At 54.5% G+C, this 21797-nt stretch overlaps 6 protein-coding genes across 6 annotated transcripts; 3 read left to right on the top strand and 3 right to left on the bottom strand.

Annotated features, from left to right (window-relative positions):
• Positions 1 to 926: 926 nt before the first annotated feature.
• On the top strand, positions 927 to 2297 carry NCS54_00271200 (Carbamoyl-phosphate synthase; the record flags this gene model as incomplete). Its single annotated transcript, XM_053148305.1, has 1 exon — positions 927 to 2297. One exon carries the CDS (start codon positions 927 to 929, stop codon positions 2295 to 2297), a length of 1371 nt encoding a protein of 456 aa, XP_053004280.1.
• Positions 2298 to 2806: 509 nt separating this feature from the next.
• NCS54_00271100 (SAP domain-containing protein) lies at positions 2807 to 4648 on the bottom strand (the record flags this gene model as incomplete). Its single annotated transcript, XM_053148304.1, has 1 exon — positions 2807 to 4648. The coding sequence occupies one exon, from the start codon at positions 4646 to 4648 to the stop codon at positions 2807 to 2809; it is 1842 nt and encodes a 613-aa protein (XP_053004279.1).
• Positions 4649 to 6143: 1495 nt separating this feature from the next.
• On the bottom strand, positions 6144 to 7193 carry NCS54_00271000 (DJ-1 protein-PfpI domain-containing protein; the record flags this gene model as incomplete). Its single annotated transcript, XM_053148303.1, has 3 exons — positions 6144 to 6378; positions 6482 to 6983; positions 7052 to 7193. 3 exons carry the CDS (start codon positions 7191 to 7193, stop codon positions 6144 to 6146), a joined length of 879 nt encoding a protein of 292 aa, XP_053004278.1.
• Positions 7194 to 8239: 1046 nt separating this feature from the next.
• NCS54_00270900 (Hypothetical protein) lies at positions 8240 to 11487 on the top strand (the record flags this gene model as incomplete). The annotated part of the gene is made up of 3 exons (XM_053148302.1): positions 8240 to 8253; positions 8417 to 8954; positions 9004 to 11487. The coding sequence occupies 3 exons, from the start codon at positions 8240 to 8242 to the stop codon at positions 11485 to 11487; spliced, it is 3036 nt and encodes a 1011-aa protein (XP_053004277.1).
• Positions 11488 to 14054: 2567 nt separating this feature from the next.
• Positions 14055 to 15034, top strand: NCS54_00270800 (Hypothetical protein; the record flags this gene model as incomplete). The annotated part of the gene is made up of 2 exons (XM_053148301.1): positions 14055 to 14247; positions 14295 to 15034. 2 exons carry the CDS (start codon positions 14055 to 14057, stop codon positions 15032 to 15034), a joined length of 933 nt encoding a protein of 310 aa, XP_053004276.1.
• Positions 15035 to 15767: 733 nt separating this feature from the next.
• Positions 15768 to 21727, bottom strand: NCS54_00270700 (Hypothetical protein; the record flags this gene model as incomplete). Its single annotated transcript, XM_053148300.1, has 2 exons — positions 15768 to 20774; positions 20822 to 21727. The coding sequence occupies 2 exons, from the start codon at positions 21725 to 21727 to the stop codon at positions 15768 to 15770; spliced, it is 5913 nt and encodes a 1970-aa protein (XP_053004275.1).
• Positions 21728 to 21797: the final 70 nt, after the last annotated feature.

Genomic DNA, 21797 nt, shown 5'->3' with positions numbered 1-21797 from the left:
TCGGAGCACGAGCAAACTCCCTCCCACAATGACGGGTCATCGTCACCAGGGTCCAGGGGCTGCATTAGCGGCTCCGTAGCGGTGTCACCAGGCGGAGCGCCGAAGCCGCCCACGCAAAAACAGGCAAAAACAGAGGCTCGCGCAGGCGGCTCGGCGGCTTTGGGCTTCCGCCAGAGCAAAAATCGAGTCTAAGCTACCCCACTAAGAAAAAAAAACTTGGCGGGGAGGAGCCAACATGGCCAATGACCAACACGGCGTTGTCAGGAGGAGGGAGGCGCGAGCGTCTCTCGTCTCGTCTTTTTCTCTTCCTTCTTCGGCCCCTCCCTCTTCTTTCTTTCTTTTCTTCTACAACAGAAAGAAATCCTCGCGATATATCAACTCTCGTACAACTCATACAAACGCCCTGACTGCATAGTCTAACGCTTCTCACCCCTCCTCCCACCCCGAGCTTGTCTCACAATCCGCTCATATGAACGGACGCCCTTCGATCTTCACCTCGCAGGTACGTTTCTACCGTCTTTTTTTTCTATGTTTGTCGAGTCATTGTGTCGCGTGCGGCTGCTGCTCCGTTCGTCGGTGAGCATCCTATCGCGACCCCGCTGAAAACTTGTCCGCTTGACGGGAAGTAAAGAACGGGTTCCTCGACACTCAATGCTTCTCCTATCGTCTCTCCAATACTTTTACCCTTCAATTGACTCGTTGCTGACTCGTTTGCTACAGGATTATCTCTCTGGTTCGTCTCACCTCTAGCTTGGCCTGACTCACCGCTTCCCAAGCTTTCCCATCTTGGATACGTTGGGCTTCTGAAACTAATCTAACTTTGCGCTACAGACCATCTCTGGAAGTCCCAATCTTGCTAAAGGGCTTCATTGACCAACCAGCTCCTCTTCCTTTGACTTCAACAACCACCCTCAACCGACATCAAAATGTTCTCCCGACTGGCATCCTTTGCCAAACCCGCGGCCAAGTCCGCGTCGGCTCCTGGCCGATCTATGCTTCAGGTCCGATACCTGTCTGAGCAGGCCGTTGCTGGCAGCAAGGGCAGGAAGATGCCCTTCACTGCTACCCGAGCTACTGCTCCTGTCGCTTCCCTTCCTGCGACTCTCACTATCCGAGATGGTCCCGTCTTCCAGGGCAAGGCCTTCGGCGCCAACGCCAACATCTCTGGCGAGGCTGTCTTCACCACCTCCCTGGTTGGCTACCCCGAGTCCATGACCGACCCCTCCTACCGAGGCCAGATCCTCGTCTTCACCCAGCCCCTCATTGGCAACTATGGTGTTCCCTCCAACGCCCGAGACCAGTACAACCTCCTCAAGTACTTCGAGTCCCCCCACGTCCAGTGCGCCGGTGTTGTCGTCTCCGACGTTGCTGTCAACTACAGCCACTGGACCGCCGTTGAGAGTCTGGGAGAGTGGTGCGCCCGAGAGGGTGTTCCCGCCATCTCTGGCGTTGATACCCGTGCCATTGTCACCTACCTCCGAGAGCAGGGTTCCTCCCTCGCTAGGATCTCCATTGGTGACGAGTACGATGCCGATGAGGATGAGAGCTTCATCGACCCTGGCCAGATCAACCTGGTCAAGCGCGTCAGCACCAAGGCTCCCTTCGTTGTCGAGTCTCCCGGTGCCTCTCTGCACGTTGCCCTCATCGACTGCGGTGTCAAGGAGAACATTCTCCGCAGCCTGGTCAGCCGAGGCGCTTCCGTCACCGTCTTCCCCTACGACTACCCCATCCACAAGGTTGCTCAGCACTTTGACGGTGTCTTCATCTCCAACGGTCCCGGTGACCCTACTCACTGCCAGGACACTGTCTACAACCTCGCCCGCCTGATGGAAACCTCGTCCATCCCCATCATGGGTATTTGCCTGGGCCACCAGCTTCTGGCCCTCGCCGTCGGTGCCCGCACCATCAAGCTCAAGTACGGCAACCGTGCTCACAACATTCCCGCCCTTGACTTGACCACTGGCCAGTGCCACATCACCAGCCAGAACCACGGTTACGCCATTGACGCCAGCACTCTCCCCAGCGAGTTCAAGGAGTACTTCGTCAACCTCAACGATGGTAGCAACGAGGGTATGATGCACAAGACCCGCCCCATCTTCTCTACCCAGTTCCACCCCGAGGCCAAGGGCGGCCCCATGGACAGCTCCTACCTCTTCGACAAGTACCTCCAGAACGTCCAGCTCGCCAAGAGCAACCAGACCGTCTACAAGGACAACCGACCCAGCCCCCTGATGCTCGACATTCTCAGCCGACAGCGTGTTGGCGTCGAGCCCACTCCCCTTGCCGCTTCGGCTTAGGCTTAGGCGGATCATTGTAGAGAATCGTTTTGGCGTCAAGGATCGGTAGCTGGGTAACGGACGGTTGATGATTTTGCACTTTGCGGGAGAAGGGATAAAGATTGATACTTTTTCTTGTGGATACGTAGAGCAATAAACAAACTTGGAACATTATATCTTAAATCTCCCCAGTTCGACTCGCTGTGAGGTTGATGTTTTCACTGTCCCCCGCCTGATCCTGCAATTGTGGAGGGGTTGCAAATGCAGGTCGCACAACATTCTGGGTCTCCCCATCTCTTTCAGAACCATGACCCTTTGTATCATATCCCAGGCAGACAAGTCATAAGGTAATTGATTAATCGAGCTTCAATTCCATATACCGTAAAGCCCACCATGATCCCTTTGTTCCGTGCCAGCCTTTTAGACCCCTCGACGCCGCCCTCCAAGCCAGTGACCATCTCCCATTTCATCTCTCATGTATATACACGGAAAAGCATATGCACCAAGTTTCCTCCTCCGAGCAAGTAGAATCAGTCCCTCATCCGGTCAAAGCCGTTATCGGGCTCGGAACCATGCCGAGGTCGTCGGTCGTCGCGGGGAGGAGGTAAGTAGCGATCACTCCGAGGGCGACCGCCACCTCTGCCGCCACGGCGACGTCCTCCGCGACGCTCACGTTCAACGGCACGCTCGCGGTGTGGGGGTCGGATGCCTTCAAAGACCTCCTTGCCTCGGTCGACGAAGGAGGCTCCGTCCTCAAAGGAGTAGCGGTTAATGTCGCGGCCAAAGTCGCGGTCGCGGTCCGTCGAGTAGAAGGAGCGCATGTTGTCGATTCGGCGGCTTGCGAGATCTTCGGACACTGGCTGGTAGTAGATAGCAGGCCGGCTGTTGGTGCGCTTGGAGGCACCACCTGGGTTGGTAGGGGGAGGACGAGGGCCAGGTCCGGTGCCTGGTCGGACAGGACGAGGTCCTGTTGGGATAGCAGGGTCGCGATAGCCTCTGGGGCCGAGGGGAACAGAGTCGCCGCCCATTATGGAGGGGCCCGTGGGCTGTCGTGGACCTGGCGGAGGGCCTGCGCGAGATGTGGACGCTGTGGCTTCTTCAAGATGAGCCTCGACAACCCCGTCGGGGCCGTTCTCATAAACAACCTCCCATCTAGCACTGGAGCGTCCACGCGGACCGCCGCTGGCATGCTCCGTCTCAATCCAGTCGCGTACCTTCTCGGGAGGGATAAAGTCGAGCCAGAGGGGCCTGCGGTTGCTCTCATTGGGCCAGACGATGTCGTGGAGGGCGTTGCGAACGCGGGCGGCCGCAGCGGTGGTCCTGAAAACGACAAAGGCATGGGTGCGGATCTGGTCGAGGAAGAACTCGACAATGATATTATCGTCAAGGGGATCTCTTGGTGGCGTTGCGAGGTCGACAAGGTGTGCCTTGACGTCCTGAGGTCGAAGGGGGCGCATCAAGTTCTTGACATAGAGGGCTGGAGTAGCTGGGTGCACCGAAGGCGCAACATCTCTCTCGTAGTCCATTTCCTGCGGTTTATCGGCGGGTGTTTCCTCTCGCGGTGCGTTTGACTCGGGCTCCGGCTCGGGCGCGGGCGCGGGCGCAGGTGCAGTTTCTTGATTCTTTTCTGGCTGCGGCTCCTCGTTGTCGATGTTCATAGGCGCAGGTTCTTCCTGCTCCTCAGCCTGAGGCTGTGATTGTTCCTCGCGCGCGGGGACGGAGTCTCCGTTTGCCGTGCCCTCGTCTGCGCGGGCGCGTTTGCGCGCGATGGCTTCTTCAGTTGGCGGCGGTGTGAGAGAGCGGCGTTTGCGCTTCTGTCTCTCTGCAGCGGGTGTGGCTTCGAGAGAGGGAGGAGAGGCCGCGGTCGTAGTTGCAGCTCTTGACGCCTCCTCGACTGTCGGTTCTCTGGATTGAGCACCTGCCTCCTTTCCAGGTATCGGCACATCTGCAGTGGGGTTGGAGACTTCAGGAGCTTCCTCGGGCGCTCCGTTCTTGACAGTCTCTGGTTGTTGCGGCTCGCTCGTCTCCTCTGCATTCACGTCTGCCTTGGTCGTATCAACTTTGTCGTTTTCCGCCTTTTCTTCATTCGTCGTATTTTCTTCCACCTCTGCATCTTCGGCCGCAGGTTTCTCGACCGCTTCGACATCGGGGGTTACAGATTCGGTTCGAGATTCATCGTCGACAGGCTCATCGGCCATGGGTACATCTTCGTTCGCGCCTTCAGGCTCGCCCAAGCCCTCCCCTCGCGACTGCCTTTCATCGGCTTCGACTAGTCGCGCGACAAGTTCGGTCTTGAGGCCATGCTGCTGGAGGCCGCGTCGTTTGAGCTCGGCTTTCAGGTCGACGACCTTGAGCTTGGTCCAGTCGGTCATGATTTGAGGAATTGGCTAGCCTCGGCGGCTGTTTCTTGATAAATCTTCGTTCCAACGCTCTCTCTCATGAAAACAGACGCAGTTTTAACGGTTCGTAGCGGCGGTCAAGGTTGAAAGGATGGAATTAGACAAAGGGAGCTGCGAAAGGCTTCCAACGTATTCAGCATCTTTCAGCCTCGTCGCAATAGTCAAGCCCACCATTGTCGCGTCGGCCAATGAGAAGCCGAAGTGGAAGGCGGTTATGTCAGCAATAAAGACCCACCACTTTAGACCACCCAGCTCGGGCTCCACCGCGCCGGAGTCAGCCGCCATCAACCTCTCTTCTAGATGCCATGAAACACAATGACAAAGGCATGAGTGAATGTTGTATATCCAGCTCGGACGTCACGGACTTTTTCTGTGAAGCTTGATATCAAACTTTATCCCATACTAGACCCAGTGCACAGCCCCTCCTAGCCCATTCATTCTCGTATATCTCGTTCATGATATGCAGCTGATGGTGGATCTCCAACAACATGCTCAACCATGATTGTATCCACCGAGAGCAACGGATCATGAACATGTCTTTAGAACAAAGAAACGCTTCGGGCTGCCAATTGAGCCCGCCGCACGACATTGATCAAGTCATCGGTGAGCACAGCAAGGTGAGCTCATGGCAGGGCAGGGTCAGCACGCGCAAGAACAAAGAAAACATGGATGGCTGTGCTGTTATACGCTCGCATATCTGACAAGCAGTCCGTCAGGGAGGACAATGGCCATTGGTAACCCAGTCTCATGATTTACTCCCTGCAGCACTAACCCAATTGTCATCCATGGCAAAGAGCTGACACCTGGCGATATTGTCCCTCCCAAGTCCAACTCCATCCACCCCATGAGGCCAAATCTCGCATCCCTTCACCGAATCTTGCTCACCAGCGTCACCTGGGCCCATTCTGGAAATTGTCGGGCTCTTGATCCTTACACCTTTGTTTTGACTCATGTATCCAAGAGGTGGGAGTGGACTGACTTGTATGTCGTTGTCTGCCGATAGCCTGATGTGCCCCTTGTCTTCTGCCCGCTCCTTGCCCCTGGCCCTGACCCTGCCCTGGCCCCCCTGGTTCATCGGCATCACACGACCTCTCCCTCATCTGCTCAGCCGGGTTGGAGCTCTCCGAGCTTGTGTGGGGCCAGCTACACCACGTCATTGCCCTTGGTGCCCGCTTTTTGTGGCATTTTTGGCGCCTTTTGTGGCCTCCACCTCCACATTTTCACTCAGACACCAAGATTCCACTACCCCCGCCGGGATGTGCAGATCGTTTTGAGAGTCAAGAGAGTGTGACCAAAACAGAAAATTGAATTGAATAGAGAGCTCCTAGTCTTTTTGGGATTTTCTTAGGTTTCTCCCGCTCGTCTCCGTGAAACTACATTACAAAAAACATTGGTCTCAAATCAGGGCTATACCTGAGCCCGTCGTAAACTCTTAACTCATACAAATCGGCACTCACTGCCAGGGATCTTAGACGTCGAGACCATCGACGACAACGCCCTTGTTCCAGGTCCACTGAAGGATCCTGGCCACCTCCGCCGCACACGCATCATCAACGAGAGCGCTGACAAGATACAGAGCTGCATCAATGCCAGAGCTGACACCCCCTGAGGTGACCACACGGAGGCCACCAAGCCGCATCGCGGCACGACGAGTGATTGACTCGCGGCGCGTGTTGGAGCCCTTCCACGACATGCTTCCCTTTCTGTTACACCAACCCAAGTCAGTTGACCGTCTCAAACTTAATGCATGGCAAAGCGGGGTAAAACGGGGATGGGGGTGCAAGGACAGAGGAACTTGTTACGTACCGGGCGTTTGAAGGGCGGCGTCCGGAGTCGGACTTTCGGCGGATGTAGGGGTTCTCGTCCTCGTCTCCGAGGTCGAATCGCAGGTTGTTGACGACGTAGCGGGCGTCCTCGATCACGTCGGTACGCTCCTGGAGGTTCTGGGTGGCTGCATCACTGCAGATGTTCTCAAAGGTGGTGAAGAAGTCGGGGTGGGTGGTGGCAGACAGGCCAGAGAGGATGCCCTGCTTGCCCAGGAAGAGGGCACCGGTGCACACGGAGAGGATGGTACGCTCGCGGGCGGGGTCCCGCTTCTGGAGCTCCGAGAAATCGGTGATGAGGCTGAGGGGTTCGAGCTCCTTCTCGACGACCTCCTTGGAGTTGCCGCCGACGACGACGAGGACATCAAAGTCCTCGAGGCGGTCGTGGGCCTCCTTGTAGGAGATCTGGGAGCCGACGATGACACCCTGGTCCGAGATGACCTTGGGCTCAGGGCCGACGATGGTGATCTCGAAGGCCTTGTTGTCTGTTGGAGGGGGATTGTGATCAGCGGGAGGGGTAAAAGTCAGAGGGGGCGCCATTGGGTTCACATACTCTCAGGGTCATTGAAGTCGTGGGCGGCAGTGTTGAAGACCTCGAGCGCACCGGCAAAGTCCAAAAGATCGAACTTCTCGTGGACGGCGAAAAGGACGTCAATGGGCTCGTCAGAGACGGCCGAGGTCTTGTTCGCACTCATCTTGGCGGTTTAAGTGGTGGTTTGGGAAGGGTTCGAGACTGAATCTTGTCGCGGGTATGCGTATGTAGGTGAATTAAGCAGGCAAGCACAAAAGGCGATGCTGACTGCTAAGAAGGTGTTTGTGGTGGTGAATTGGCTTTTGATCTGATCTGGATGATGATGATGGGAAAGAGAGAGAAGAGGAGGAAGGACAAGAGAAGGAGGAGGCCGAGTTAAGTAATGGAAGGGAGCCTAGGGATGTTCTTCCCCTCACTTCATGGATTGACCTCCCGCGACTCAGCAACTGCAACTCAACTGCAACCAGCCAATACCTCCCCTCGCAGCCTGGGCCAGAGTCGAGTGGCTCGATTCCAGGTCAGATGGGCACCTCTGGGACAGATTCCACAAGACGTACGGCTTCGAGTGGGTCATCACGCCAGCAGCCCGGGCGCCAGAGAAACTCGCAGGCCTTTGCCGTGCATCCATCCATCGATCATACGCCCACTAAAGAGTACTAGCCCACTCTGGTTTGCGGGGTTATTAGTGCGGCGGCACGGCATCCCAGCCCATCCCATCACCTTAAGTCGGCGAGGTACCTTGCTGTAGGTACCATCCGCGCCGCGCCGCACCCAAGGTGAGGCAGGTATCCACTCTTCCGGAAGGCGGAAGGTACCAACCGGTCATCTGCCGCCGCCTCAGACTTAAGCCCATTTGCGCTTAGCACCCCTAGCCACTGAAACCCCCCCTGTGGCTGGCCGCTGCCTCGCCCGGCAACCAGCTGCTTTCAGTGACCTCCCAGGCCACCTCCCGCTAATTCTCGGTCGTCGTCGCTGCCCTCCGAGGCTTATCCCCCACTTGGCTCAGCCAGAAACGGACCACCTGGCCTGCACCAAAATCAGCTGTCCATCCATTCAATGTCCGACGCCGAGAGCGACCGAATAGCTTCACCCAGAATAAACCCCCGGGAGCCTCAGTAACTTAGTTAAAGATCCACTCTGTACGGGCCTCATCGCCTCGGTCTGCTCACCTTGAGTCTCGCGAGCCCGGATGAGGCCGTCACGCCAGTCATGGCTTCATCGGCGTACGTCATCCTGACCCCTAAAATTCTTCCATCGCAAGTCGTCGTCTCGGGCCTTGTCCTGCAGCTCGACCTCATGATCGTACATTCCATCTCCTCCTTTGACTCCTGCGACATCTCTCTCCCTTTCTCCGCCATCCGCTGACCATCATCTCCACTTGTGTAGGTCGCTGAAGGATCTGTCCAAGGCGATCGTCGCCTTCCTCGCCAAGCCAACCGCCTCACACCCCGACGAACTGACCCAAACCATCGACGCCTATCTGCGCCGAAACCAGAAGCACGATGAAGCCGCGGCTGATCGCCTCCAGGAGGAGCTCTTGTCCATCTTTGACAAGCACGTCAAGGACACGCCAGCCGTCTATGCGCCTTGGCTAAGCATCCTCCGACAGCTGCTGTCTGTCCTCCGAACACCCGAGCGCATCTTTACATGGTGGGATTCTTGCTCAGGGATCTTGGCCAAGGGATACCCAGAAAAGGGCGTTGTGGAAGAGTCTCTGGCCATCCTCATGGAGATCATGTCTATTGCCGAGGAGAACCACGAGACTTCCGATGCCGACCTTGCCTCCAGCCCGCTGATCGACCGCCTTTTCACAAGGTGGATGGAAAAGCTCTATCCAGCTGCCACTGAAGCAGTTACGAACCTTGAATACAATGAAAAGATTACTCGGGAGGCTCTTGTTGAGTTCGGGAAGAGACATCCCAAGGTTAGTCTTTCAATATCTTATCTGCGCCGACTCGTCTGACCTGATCAAGGACTTGTTCACCGCACTGGACCGCTACTTTGTTAAAAGACAGTATCGAAAGGCGGTTTTGAGATTTCTAGGAGATTACCTCCAAAGTCAACCTCCTCATATCCACCAGATTCTCCAGACGCCCTTGTTCGGGGATATCCTCAGATGCCTGCAACAAGATACTTCAACCACCCTTGTGTCTGCTGCTCTGACCGTCCTCATCATGCTCTTACCGCATATGCCTAGCTCGCTAGTTCCACATCTTCCTACTTTGTTCAACATCTACGCAAGATTGCTGTTCTGGTCGCGGGAACGCGCGGGAATAGTCGAGCCACAGCCTGAAGATGCCGATCAAGCCAGCTGGGAGGTGTGTGGCTACCAGGCCGAAATCGATGACTATCCTGTCTACCACCTTCAAAACTACTACACTATTCTTTATGGCTTGTATCCTATCAACTTCATGGACTACATTCGGAAGCCTCAGAGATACTTGCGACATGCGAACGTTGCAAACGCCAACGACATGGAAGTACAACCTACGGAAATCAGGGATCAGTCTGAGAGATTCCGAAGATGTCATCTGCTCCACCCAAACTTCTACACCCTCACCATCGATTCAGAGAAGACGGACTTTGGACGTTGGATCAAGAGCGAGGCTCCCGAAGTCGTCGCTGAGTGCATGGGTCTCTGCCTCACCACTGAGCCCAACCAAGTGCTTGGACAAGGCTTGCCCTCTATTCCTGTGCCTGGAGCTGCACCGATGAGCGAGGGGTCTGCCAAGGATAGCCAGGATTCAGCACTACTCAGCTTGGCGACGACTGAGAACCAGGATGGATATCGCCTCCCTCAATCCGCAAGCATGGAGTCACTAGCAAGCAGTCGTCGGCCTTCGGCTTTGATTCGACAAGGATCTCAGTCAAGCCACCCCTCGACCCGTGACTCAATAGACGCCAAGATGAGAGAGCCAAGTGCTGATAGTCCGACTCTACCGCCTCACCTTACACAATCGTCGTCGCATACGCAACTACAGGACATGATCCAGTCCAACAAGGCCATCAAGTCAGGTCTCCATCAGTCCTTGGCCAACGACAGCGTACCATCACTATCACTCAGTCACCAAGAGTCCGTGGCGGAGCGACCTGGCGCATCGTTGCTAGCAGCACCGCCGACAATAAGCTCGCCTCTCTCACTGACAGACACGAGCACTCAGGTTGCCCATCTACAACGCCAGATACTTCTACTACAGAACGATCTCAACTTTGAAAGATTCTTGAAGCAGCAACATATGGCTCATATTGGCGACTTGCGAAGGCGGCATATGGAAGAGGCGGTGACAGAGGCAGAAACCCAGAATCTCCTCATCACGAACCGCAACTTGAAGCATCGGTTTGAGGAAGCCAAGAAGGCCGAGATGCAGGTCCGGAGAGAGTCAGAGAAGAGTCGAGCCCTCGCAAAGAAGTGGGAGGCTGATCTCTCTACCAAGCTCAAGAAGCTACGTGATGAATCGAAGCGACTCAAGGCGGACTTTGAAACACTTCAAAAGGAGTTGGATGGCTCCAAGGCAGAGCGCGACAAGTTACGCGCCCTTCTTTGCGAGGCCGAAGTCAAGGAGCTCAACTCGAAGCAAAATATGCAGTCTGTTGAGATCCACCGTGCTGAGATTGACCGACTCAAGAGCGAGGTAGAGAGACTAACAGTGGTGGAAAGGGACCACCAGGCCAAGGAACTCGAGCGACAGAGGGCTATCAACACAGCTATGGAAGCCGAGGGCAAGGTCGAGGCATTGAAGCTGCAGCTCGCCAGTCGTGACGGTGAGGTGGAACGCAGTAGGAAGTTGTTCCAATCTCAGGTAGCAACACTGCAGGCCAGACTGTCAGAAGCGCAAGAAGGGCGGAGCCGAACCCCTCCTGTAGGGAAAGAAGCCATCGAGGCCCTGCTCGCAGCGAGCCGAGAAAAGCAGGCTGAGCTGCAGAAGCAATACGACCTCCTGATGCGCAAGTACACGGCTCTCCAGTCGTCTTTGTTGGATATGCAGACAGGCGCGACGCCAGGGCAGCTCAGAATCGAGACGTCAAACGCATCAGAAGGAGACGCCGAAAGCTTGTCTATGTCGACAAGTCCGGTTATGATGAAGACAAGACCACAGCGTGTGCTGTCGAGCCAGGACGTGACGGAGGGCACAGCATACAACGTGACGCCGCCTCTGGATCAGAAACCAGGAACGCCATTGTCACCCAAGTCAAGTGGTTGGGCTCATCGGCCGGGGTCGCCGCTAGGGACGGACGGATCTGCTTCGGGGTCGCTCTCGATGAGTCCGGATCAGCGGTTTGGCCGTAGCGAGTCAGGACGGCTGATGGCCAGGAGCCATTCAGATCTGTTTGCGAGTGCTTCGCACAACAGGCTTCGCAAGGACTCGAAGGATAAGGGACGAGAGGAGAGCGTTGCAAAAAAGGACAAGAAGCCGTCGGGTTTTAGAGGGATCCGAGGATTCGTGTATGAATCCTGAACATGACGACTATATTTAGCGAGGACGACAGATAGACGGGGCCAACCAGGAGTTGGCGATTCTGCATGACTATCTTTTATAATTTATCTCGCCTTTGTAGGCATTCGATCGCATTGTTCAAGTTCCTCCTGTAGTGAGCAAATATTTGCAACTTGACCATATGATACACATCCTTAGTTGATACTAATCATAATGATTAGACAACTAAGTAGAGGAGCTTCAGCTTAACTTGGGTAATTCTCTCCTGTTCGTGGATTATTATCTTACAATATTACTCATAATATTGACGAGGATTTGGTAGGATAGCTGAGTCTCACCACGTCTGTTGTGGTATACTAAAGCTATACACACGAGAGTATAATACCACGCCCGAAATATTCGGCACATAAGGAACCCGAGGGCCATGTCCCCTGGTGGGATTCTCTTGACAGCCCTTTTGACATGGGAGCCAAATCGGGGCGTAGCAAGCTTCAGGGTAGTTGAACATCCACAATCAACTCCACCAATGCTGTTAGCATCCATGTTACGGAGACCACAGAAGGCAGTGATTCATCACCGATGGGCATGATTCAACTTTGTCATTTACCATGACCATTGGCATGGACAATGAGACAACCTGAGGTGTCGTGTGGTGCTGAGCGCTTTCACACGCGTTACGGAAGCCTTCCCTCAACAATTGGACGGCTTCCGTAGCTCAGTTGGTTAGAGCGTCGTACTAATACTCCAGTTTACACTGTAATATCGGTGATGCGAAGGTCTCAGGTTCAAGCCCTGGCGGGAGCAATCCCATCGCCATCCAATTGTGTTTCTTTTTGCCTTTTTTTGCACCATCTCATGATGCTTGTGTCGTGGTGTTGGTGTTGTTGGCATGAAGTCTGGGGAAGCTCGGAGCCTTAGGTAAACAGGGCTGAGGCGAGATTGTGGGGAGCGTTTTTTGCGGGATGAAGCTTATTGGGCATCGGGAAGGGAGTTGGCCGACTGGCTCCTTCCGTTTCTTCTCATTTTTGCCCGACGCATGGACGTTAATCTCCGGGGATGTCGAGCCAATGCGATGGGCATATCCGCTTCATGTTGGGCTTGAGGGAAGAGAGAGAGGTGCTGTTATTAATAAGATCGCGATCTTGGGCCAGCTGAGCCCCTGGCTGTGTGTCATGTTGTCTTGGGCGTGACGGGCTGAGGGCATGTCACGCCCGTCCATGTTTCCCCACTGACTGGTTCAGAGGACAAGAGTCCAACAACTCTCGTGCGTCTTTCTCACCCCTGTGGATCACGGGCCAAGATTGGGCGGCAGACCAGGGGGCGCAGTTGCGGGGGAAGGGCAAGGCGGCTGCTCCGAGGAATGTTCCCAGGTGCTCGGTGCGACGCATGCTTTCCATCGTGGAACAGAAGATAAGGAGAGTCGCGGCTTTTGATGTTGAAGCAGCTTGGCGGGCAGATGTCATTGAGCATGAGCCGACTGCAGGATGCATGTGTGCGCACGTACATTAAACATCCATGGATGGCATGCATGGCCGATCTGGTGGTTCTTTGTAGGTTTAGCCCACATGGTGGATTTGCCCATGATAGGGCATTTCACGGCAGAGCTGCTGCTGTGTGTGTGTGCCTCCTGTCAATGAAAATGCAGGAGATGGCGGTGAGGGAATAAGCTAGCGATTATTTTACTACAACTTGTTGTTGGTGAGCAATCTGATGTCTCTCCCGCAACCAAACATTTCAAGGTGGTGGAGGAACCGAGAGAGTCGATTGGCGATGGATGACGTAGTTAAGGACCACCACGTGAAGCTCCCCCCGTTCAACTTTGGGACGCTAGCGAATGTCGTCAGCGGGGGTGGTCTCCTCCCCTAAAGCGCCTGAAGCGACAGGGGGGAAAGAGCATGAGGATATCATGAGTGTGCGATGAAGTAAAAAGATGACTGGGGGGGGGGGGTGTTAATTGAGTTGAAGAAATGTCAATTGTTGAGACATGTTTTAATCAAATCAATCCTTTCCTTTCTTGATGCCTAATCCTGACGACTTGCTTGTCCGGGTATCGCCGCCGCCGTCGCCGTTGTTGATGGTGGTTGCGAGTGAGGATTTGCTTTTTCCCGACTGTGTTTGCTCTTCTTCTTCAACACCATGAGACGGGTCGTGATTCTTCTCCTCCTCTTCCCCTCTCCTCGTTTTACTCTCTCTTCTAGAGGAATAAAGACCTGGTAGCTTTGTCGATCAGCCTTGTGCTAGGTTGTCGCACGTTGGATTATTAACCAACAAAACGAGACAGGCACACACCACCACCACCATCACCACGAGGACCGAAATTTGTTGTTGTTGCGGCCCTCTTTTTCCTTTTTGTCCATTATCTTTTTTTTTCTCCCTCTCTTTCCACACACCCCCCGAATCTCACCCTCCTTTTTACTCTCTCTTCTCTTTTTTGCTTCTTTCTTCCCTCCCCTCCCTCTTCTTTTTCGTGTGACTCAGGTTGTGTGTGTTGTTGTTGTTTTTTTTTCTCTTTAATTATTTTCCTTTTCAAATAAATCTGGAGGGATATCCTCCTCCTCTTCACCTCTGGGCGCCCCCCTCCCCTCATCATGTCGTCGCTCGAGGCCAAGATCGTCGTCCTCGGCGCCCAGGGCGTCGGCAAGACGTCCCTCGTCATGAGGTACTGCAAGGGCGCTTTTGACCCGGCAAAGATAACTTCTACCGTCGGCGCGAGCTTCCTTGCGAAGCGCGTCGTCGACTCTGACTCGGACACTGTCGTGCGCCTGCAGATCTGGGACACAGGTCAGTCGCATTCTACTCTTCCCTCTTGGACCTACTGACAGAAATAGCCGGCCAGGAACGCTTCCGATCCATCTCCCGCCTCTACTATCGTGGCGCCAACGCCTGCATCCTCTGCTACAGCATCACCGACGCCCACTCGTTCGCAGAGATGGGCGTCTGGCTCACCGAGCTCCGTCGCAACCTCCCCAACGACGTCGTCCTCCACGTCGTCGGTACAAAGGCCGACATCGTCGCCCGCGACCCCTCGGCTCGTCAGGTCCCCTTCGAGCGCTGCATCGCCTACGTCGCCGAGAACCTCGCCCCGGGAATGGGCAGCACTCCGCCTCCGACCGCGACCCCCTACCGCGACCCTACGCCCATGTCGGGCGCCCACGCCATGTCCCCTCCGACCATCGAGCCCCGCAGTCCTAGTTCGAAGCGTAGCTCGGGCTTTTGGGCACAAGAAGTAGGCTGGGACGCATGTCACGAGATCAGCGCTGAGACGGGTGAGGGTGTCGAGGAGGTGTTCCGCGTCGTCACCCGCAAGCTCGTCGAGCAGAACCGCAAGATGCAGCAGGCCCTCCTTACTGCCACCGCCATCCCCGGCACTCCAGGCTACGAGACGGGCATGGACGGGGGATACTTTGATGGCGCAAACCCTCGATCCAGCTTCCGCGTCGGCCGTGATCGTCGCAGCTGGCTCTTCTCCCCTGGCTTCTCCCCCGCCGTCACCGTCGAGCAGGCCGGCACCCAGGAACAGACCCTTCCGGACGGCTGGAACCACAAGGAGCGCAAAAAGTGCTGCTAAAGGACCCTGCGCCAAACGCGCGAGACTACAGTAGAGGGGTGAATTGGAGGGTGAAACGATGTAACCCCTCTCGATGATGGCGTGTCTACGAACGAAGGAACAAAAACAACCAAACTACGAGACGAGCGAAAGAGTTCAGGATGGATGGATCAAGCGAGCGCATGCTGTGTGATACCCGGTGATTCTGGTTCTGGTTCTGGTTCTGCTTTTTTGGGAGGGATGGTTTTGCGGGTTTAAAGCATTGGGGTGTTTTTTCTCTCATGTTACTGGTCTTGGCTCCTTTTTTCCCCTTGTTTACCCCACGATATAGCTTGTTCTTCTTCTTTGTTTCTCTTTTGCTCTCATGACGCATCGGGCGTTTCATGTTTGTTTTTTCACTTTCCTTCGCCAGGAGTTGGAGGATTATCGGTTATGAGGCTGGGCGGGCGCGGTCAAGCTTGCATCACGACATTTCTTCAGGGGATATAATAGGGGGAGGGAATCATTGGGAGGGTGTTTTTTGTGTGTCTTGGCCACGGTTGTGTTATGGCTTTTTTTCTCTCACGAGACGTTTCTTTTTTCTATCTTCTCTTTTTCTTAGCTCTCGGGTCTATACCCAAATTTCCCTCTCATCATCTTCTTCTCTCTTGGGTTCATCGTCTTTGTTACATGTAGCATATGGGTCGCCGCCAGAGTCTCGGTCTAACCCCCAGAAACACCACTTCCATTGTGTCAATACATAAATAGACTAAATTCACTTTGATCCAGACGCGGCCGCCTTCTTTGACTGCACCTCATCGTCGACCGTCGGCGGCGCGGGGATATCAACACCCTCAACTCGGTACTCGAGACCTGGGTAGGCGTCGCTGACGACAAGAACGTCCAACTTGCGGGCCTGTCCAGCCTCGGCCGGAGGGAGCTTGATACTTGTTCTGGCCGTCGGCTTGCCACCACTCTGAAGCTTGCGGTTGGGGTTCGTAGTCCAGCCAACTCGCTTCACGGCCATGACCTCATCACGGGCTACATCTGCAACAATGACAAACCAGCTCTCCGTCTGTGGCTTGGGGAACTTGGGCGCGTAGATACGGGCTTCCCTCTCCACAAGCGGGTTAAGTCGCTTCAGACCGATTGTCACCGAGAGTGCAGTGGCCTCGTCGATGGAAACGGATACGTTAGGGAGGATTGACACAGCGCGTGCGAAGCGGTTGTGTTGGCTGGTCGGAACAGAGAGCTTCTTAGCTAACTGAATCGCCTGCGGACGGGTGAGGGCGCTGATCTTGGAGAGAGGCGTATCGTTCTTGACATCAGTGTCCACCGAGGGGAGGATCGAAACAGGGGGATCAGTGGGCCAGCGAGCCGACTTGATAGACTGGAGAAGAGCCATCATCTGCAGGCAACTGGACAGATACCCGAGCTCGGTGAGGACATCGATGGAGGCCTGAACAATACGAATGGCTTGGTCGAGGACACTGGTCTGATCACCTACGTAATCAGTGATGGGCAGCTCAATCTGCGACATGTGTGCCTGGAGCAGCAGGAAAGCCTTCACATGAGGATCCCACATGGGGAGTCCAAAAGCATGACCGGGGAAGGGGAGGTTGTCCGAGAGAGTGCTGTTGACAAGGTCCTCGTTGTGACGAACAGGGAGCTCATCGTACTCGGTTGCGCGGGACATCCAGGAGAGCACGTCAAGGAACGAGGCCTGCGCCTTGGCGTGGCGGACGAGGTGACGGATAGTCTTGTGAGAGAGATAGTAGTAACTCATGATCTTGCCAAGTGGTGTGGGATCGACGTCGCCGTTGGGGAACACCTCGACACACTTGGAGTCTGCCAACTCACTGAGCGACTTGTTGACCATCTCGATCATGTACTCGTTGGCGAGCTGCTGGGCCGCGATGCTGTTGTGCTCCTCAGCTGAGATCTCGAGACCATAGTACGAAGGGTTCTTGTGCAGTCTCCGGAAGAAAAAGGTCCAGGTAAGGTAATCGAGAGCGTCCTGCTTGGTGATGATGGTCTCGGCCGACACCTCGGCGCAAAGATGGTTATCCAAGACAGTGTGAAGCGAAGACTCGACAGGGAAGCCCGTGTGGAGGAAGTGCTTATAAAAGTCCTTCTTGGCGTCCTGAGTAAAGATGCGAGCAACTCCCGAGTTGTCGAACTGGGGACGGCCAGCTCTTCCCAGCATCTGCAACACATCCGTCAGGTCCATGTCCTTGTAGGCCTCAATCTTGGCGTCAAAGAACTGCGTGCCCTTGACGACGACGAGATGGGCGGGCAAGTTGACACCCCAGGCGAGTGTGCTGGTGGCAACGAGGATCTGGATCTTGTTGTTGAGGAATAGTTCCTCAGCCAATTGACGATCTGACTCGACGAGACCGGCGTGATGCAGCCCGATGCCAAAGTTAATGGCTTCCTTGAGAGCATCATCCTTGACTCGTGAGAGATTCAGCTGCAGGTCGTCTTCGTCCATGTGAAGGAACCGACGAGGGTTATCCTCCATTCCACAAAAGTTGATGAGATCCTTGGCAGTAAGACGTGTCTGTCGTCGCGAGGGCACAAAGACGATCACAGGTTTGTCAGGGCTGTGGTTCTTGACAGCCAGGAACGTTGGGCGGTTCATGGACTGCATCAATGGACAGAAGCCCCTGACTTCTGGGAACCCATCGATGTACAGCTCCAGGGGAACTGGACGAACCGAGTGCTTAAAGTTGAAGAGACCCTCCTTGACACCAAGCCAGTTACCGAGATCCGTCGCATTGGCGCATGCAGTCGACATGCCCAGCAGACGGACGGCGTTCTTGGTTGAGGAAGCAATGTAGTTCATTCGTGAGACGATGATCTCGAGAATGGGACCTCGATCACCTGCCAAGAGATGAATCTCATCAATGATGACCAGGCTGACCTGTCGCACGTATCCTCTCGTCTGCCAAGAACGCGAGATACCGTCCCACTTCTCAGGAGTCGTGATGATGACATCAGCGTCTTGAATCGTTCGAGTATCGGGTGTGTTGTCACCAGTCAACTCGACCAGCTTCAACCCCAAGGGGCGTGCCAGACGAGCTCCCCAGTCCTTAACACGCTCGCGGACAAGTGCCTTCATCGGAGCGATATAGACAACCTTGGACTTGGGTCTCTCCCGGAACGCCCACCACATGGCTAGCTCAGCAGCCACAGTCTTTCCACTGCCGGTGGGTGATCCGAGGAGCACGTTGGCCGGAGTGTGATAAAGTGTGTGGAAGATCTGAGTCTGCATGGGATTGAAGAACTGGAACCTCTTGGCATAGATTTCCTCCAGCGCTGGGTTCTTGAGAGCCGAGATTGGTAGCGGCTGCAGATTCAACAGATCCGTATAGACACTCTCAGTGTCTGGTCGGATGAGATGTTGAAAGGAGACTGGCGTCACTGTTTCCGCGCCAAGCCATCTGTCCGACACGGCTCGGACGTAGATCTGCTTTGGCAGGGGATCTGAGAGAGGAATTGTAAAGTTCAGCTCATGGTCATCATGGAGCTTTCTCCTGTTAAGAATGAAAAACTCGTGATGATAGATCTCTGACGTCTCCGAGTTCTCGACCCAAACGTAGAAGGACTCGGAGGTGCCATGGATCTGATCGTGCCACTTGAAGTCAGGAATCACATAGAGCTTGATGCGCAGAACGTCTCGGTTGAGAGGCGCAATCTCGGCCTCGACGTGAACGGTGGGGAAGTTGTTGAGAATCCTAGCAATGTTCTTGCCGGCGCCTTGGTTGTGAATCAAACCGCCAATCTCGGCTGGCTCCATGTCCTTCATAGCTTCAATTGTCAGACTCTCCTTGGCGTCAAGCTGGTTAAGAACAGACTTTGCTAAGTCGAACTGATGGAGAGGGTGTTGGAATGGCCAGATACGTTTCTCAATCGACTTTGCCAGAGTGAGCAGCACCAAGCATTGGTGACCCCATCGGCGGTTGAGGGCGAGCATGAATAGCGCTCGGCAGATTCGTCCTGATTGCTGAGCAACATAGTTCATGTCGTTTGAAAGGGCAAAATCTTCGGGCTGAGTTCGAGAGATGTAAGATTGGAGAAGAATATTAGTCTTCGCCTGAGGTGTGTCGATGCCTCCATCCACATCGCAAGGGATGATTTCCCGTCGCAAATGAGTCAGCTCCTTCTCTTCGCTGTCCCTCGACTGGATGTTGTCAAACTCTCCACTCATACTGATCATCTTCAGAATGTCTGCCTCTGTAGCTTGGGGCTGCATCATGGCGTTGAACACCTGAATACTGGTGTGAAGGATATAGTACTGGCTTGCAATTCGACCAATGTCCTTGCTGCGCAGTTCGTCTGTTCTCTCGTTGTAGATGATCATCTGGCACTGCTGCAGTGTCTTGGCGGCCTGGATAGCCAGTTGACGTCGTCTCTGGACCAGATTAGGGTCATCTCGAATCTCCGACCACTCGATACCATAGGTCATTGGGCTCCTCTGCATGCGAACAAACAGATATGAGTATCCAATCCACTGGACTGCATCAGGGATAGAAGTCACAGTTCCCAGCGCAATCTCGGCGTTCAAGTTGTCCACCAGCTTGGTCGAGAACTTGGATTCGATAGGCTGCTGCTCCGTTACGGCAGTCAAGTAGTGTGTGAGTTTGTCGTGAGTGGTGCAGATCATGCCAATACCCGTGTCTTCGAACTGAGGACGACCAGCACGACCAAAGATCTGCAACACGTCGAGAATACCGAGGTCGACGAATTTACCATCCTGGGCACTGTAAACCTGGGTTCCCTTGATAACGACTGCGGCAGCAGGCAAGTTGACACCCCAGGCCAGAGTGGCTGTACAGCAAAGAACCTTCAAGACACCCTCTCCAAATAGTCTCTCCATCAGGTTTCTGTCAGATCTTGCCATACCGGCGTGGTGAACGCCAATGCCCATTGACAGCAACTCTCGGATCTCCTTGGACTTGGACTGCTTGATGTCTCGAGCAGCTTGGTCGTAACCAGGGTGGTAAGAGGGATCGAAAAGGTCGGCACACATCGCCTCCATAGCCTTTTGGTTCAGCATGCGAGCCGTGAGCATGGTATCTCGTCGTGAGTGAACAAACACCATGACTTGATGATCACGCTCGAGCATCTCCTTGACTTTGTCGAAGGCGACTTGGTCAAGGTTGTCCTTGGATTGTTTGGATCCAGCCTTGCCCTTGACACCAATAAAATGTTGCTCAAGGGGCACAGGTCGGAAAGACGAATCAAAGTAAAATAGGCCGGCATACTTGTTGACCTTGAGGAAATCGGCCACATCGACGTAGTTGGGTAGGGTGGCACTGAGACCGATAATCCGAATGAGCGATTGAGTGCTCTCAACCTGTCTTTCCGTTCGAGCCACGAGCGACTCGAGGACAGCACCTCTCTCGTCATGGAGCATATGGACCTCATCAATGATGAGGAGGCGGACCTTCTGGACGAGCTCCGTATCACCAGTGCCCTTTCGTGTGACGACATCCCACTTCTCAGGGGTTGTAACGATGATCTGAGTCTGGATAATCTCAGCCTTTGTCAGTTGCATATCACCGGTGTATTCTTGACACTTGATGCCAAGCCAAGCCAGACGCTTGCCCAGCTTCTCTGTAACTTCGGCAGCAAGAGCCTTCATGGGAGCAACGTAGACGATTTTGAAGTCTTCGGCATTGACGAAAAATTCGGTGGCTGCTGGATCCTCAAAGGGGTTGGGTTCAACATTTTGAGCAATCGTTTGGAGAATGGTGAGCATGGCAGCATCAGTTTTACCCTGAACAAGTTAGCATTGGGACTTTGAACATCGGACGAAAGACTTACAGCACCGGTAGGGGCACAGATCAACATGTTCTCGCTGGTCTTATGCGCAACAGGATAGACAAGACTCTGCATGCGGTTGAGCGTCTTGTAACCCTTGAAAGTGTTTCGACACAACCCATTGAGCTCCTTGATGGGGATAAGTCTCTGGCCTGGGCCAAGGACACCCTTTCGGCCAGCTGGGATAGAGTACTCCTCGTACTTGTCAAACTGCTTCCGCTCACTGCCTACCGGCAGACCATACTTCTTTCCAGCATAACTGAGGGTGTTGCCAGCGCTGTATGACTTGTAGACGTGAGGATAATGAGGCTCTTTGGAATGAGCTGGCGCAAGAGTGGCAGTCTTGTGCGCTAGGTCTTGACGACGGAGAGCATCCTCCCTCTGGGACTTGTTCAAAAGTCGGGGTCCAGTTGAGGATCGTTGGTTTTGGCTGTTGACAGCAGAAACGATTTCGTCTCTGTGACCTAGGACCTCGATAATAAAGTCGAGATCGTCAAATCCGACAAGGTCGGTAAGTTGGATTTGAAGCTCATCGTCGGAGCGGCTGGACGAGAGAACACTCATAATCTGACTCTCAAACACATCGGCAGAGAGCCCATTCTTGGCCGCAATGCCGGAACACTTTATGGCGAACCATTCAGCGCTATAATCGGCTACAGCTGAGCCGTCAATGGCGGCCTCTCCATCAGCAAAGTCGCTGCTGAAAGCATCCTGGTCATCGTCCGAGATAAAGTCCCAGACGTCCTGGCCGCTGTTCCCAGAAGAGTAGCCACCAAACTCGTCTTCGTCGGCATCTCCATCGACGGGGCCGTTTTCATTGGGGATCTTGAGGTTGGCGATGGCCTCTTGCATAGCTGCAAACTGTTCCCTCCACTGTGCCTCGGCGGCACTGAGTTCCGAAGACGCCATGATTGGGTTTGTGAATGACAAAGACAGCTCTTGAATTGGTCTCCGCGTGATAAAAAAAAAAAGCCTTGTA

The sequence above is a fragment of the Fusarium falciforme genome, chromosome 2 (genome assembly GCF_026873545.1).
Source record: "Fusarium falciforme chromosome 2, complete sequence".
NCBI lineage: Eukaryota > Fungi > Ascomycota > Sordariomycetes > Hypocreales > Nectriaceae > Fusarium > Fusarium falciforme.
This window is presented reverse-complemented; position numbering and strand designations above follow the sequence as displayed.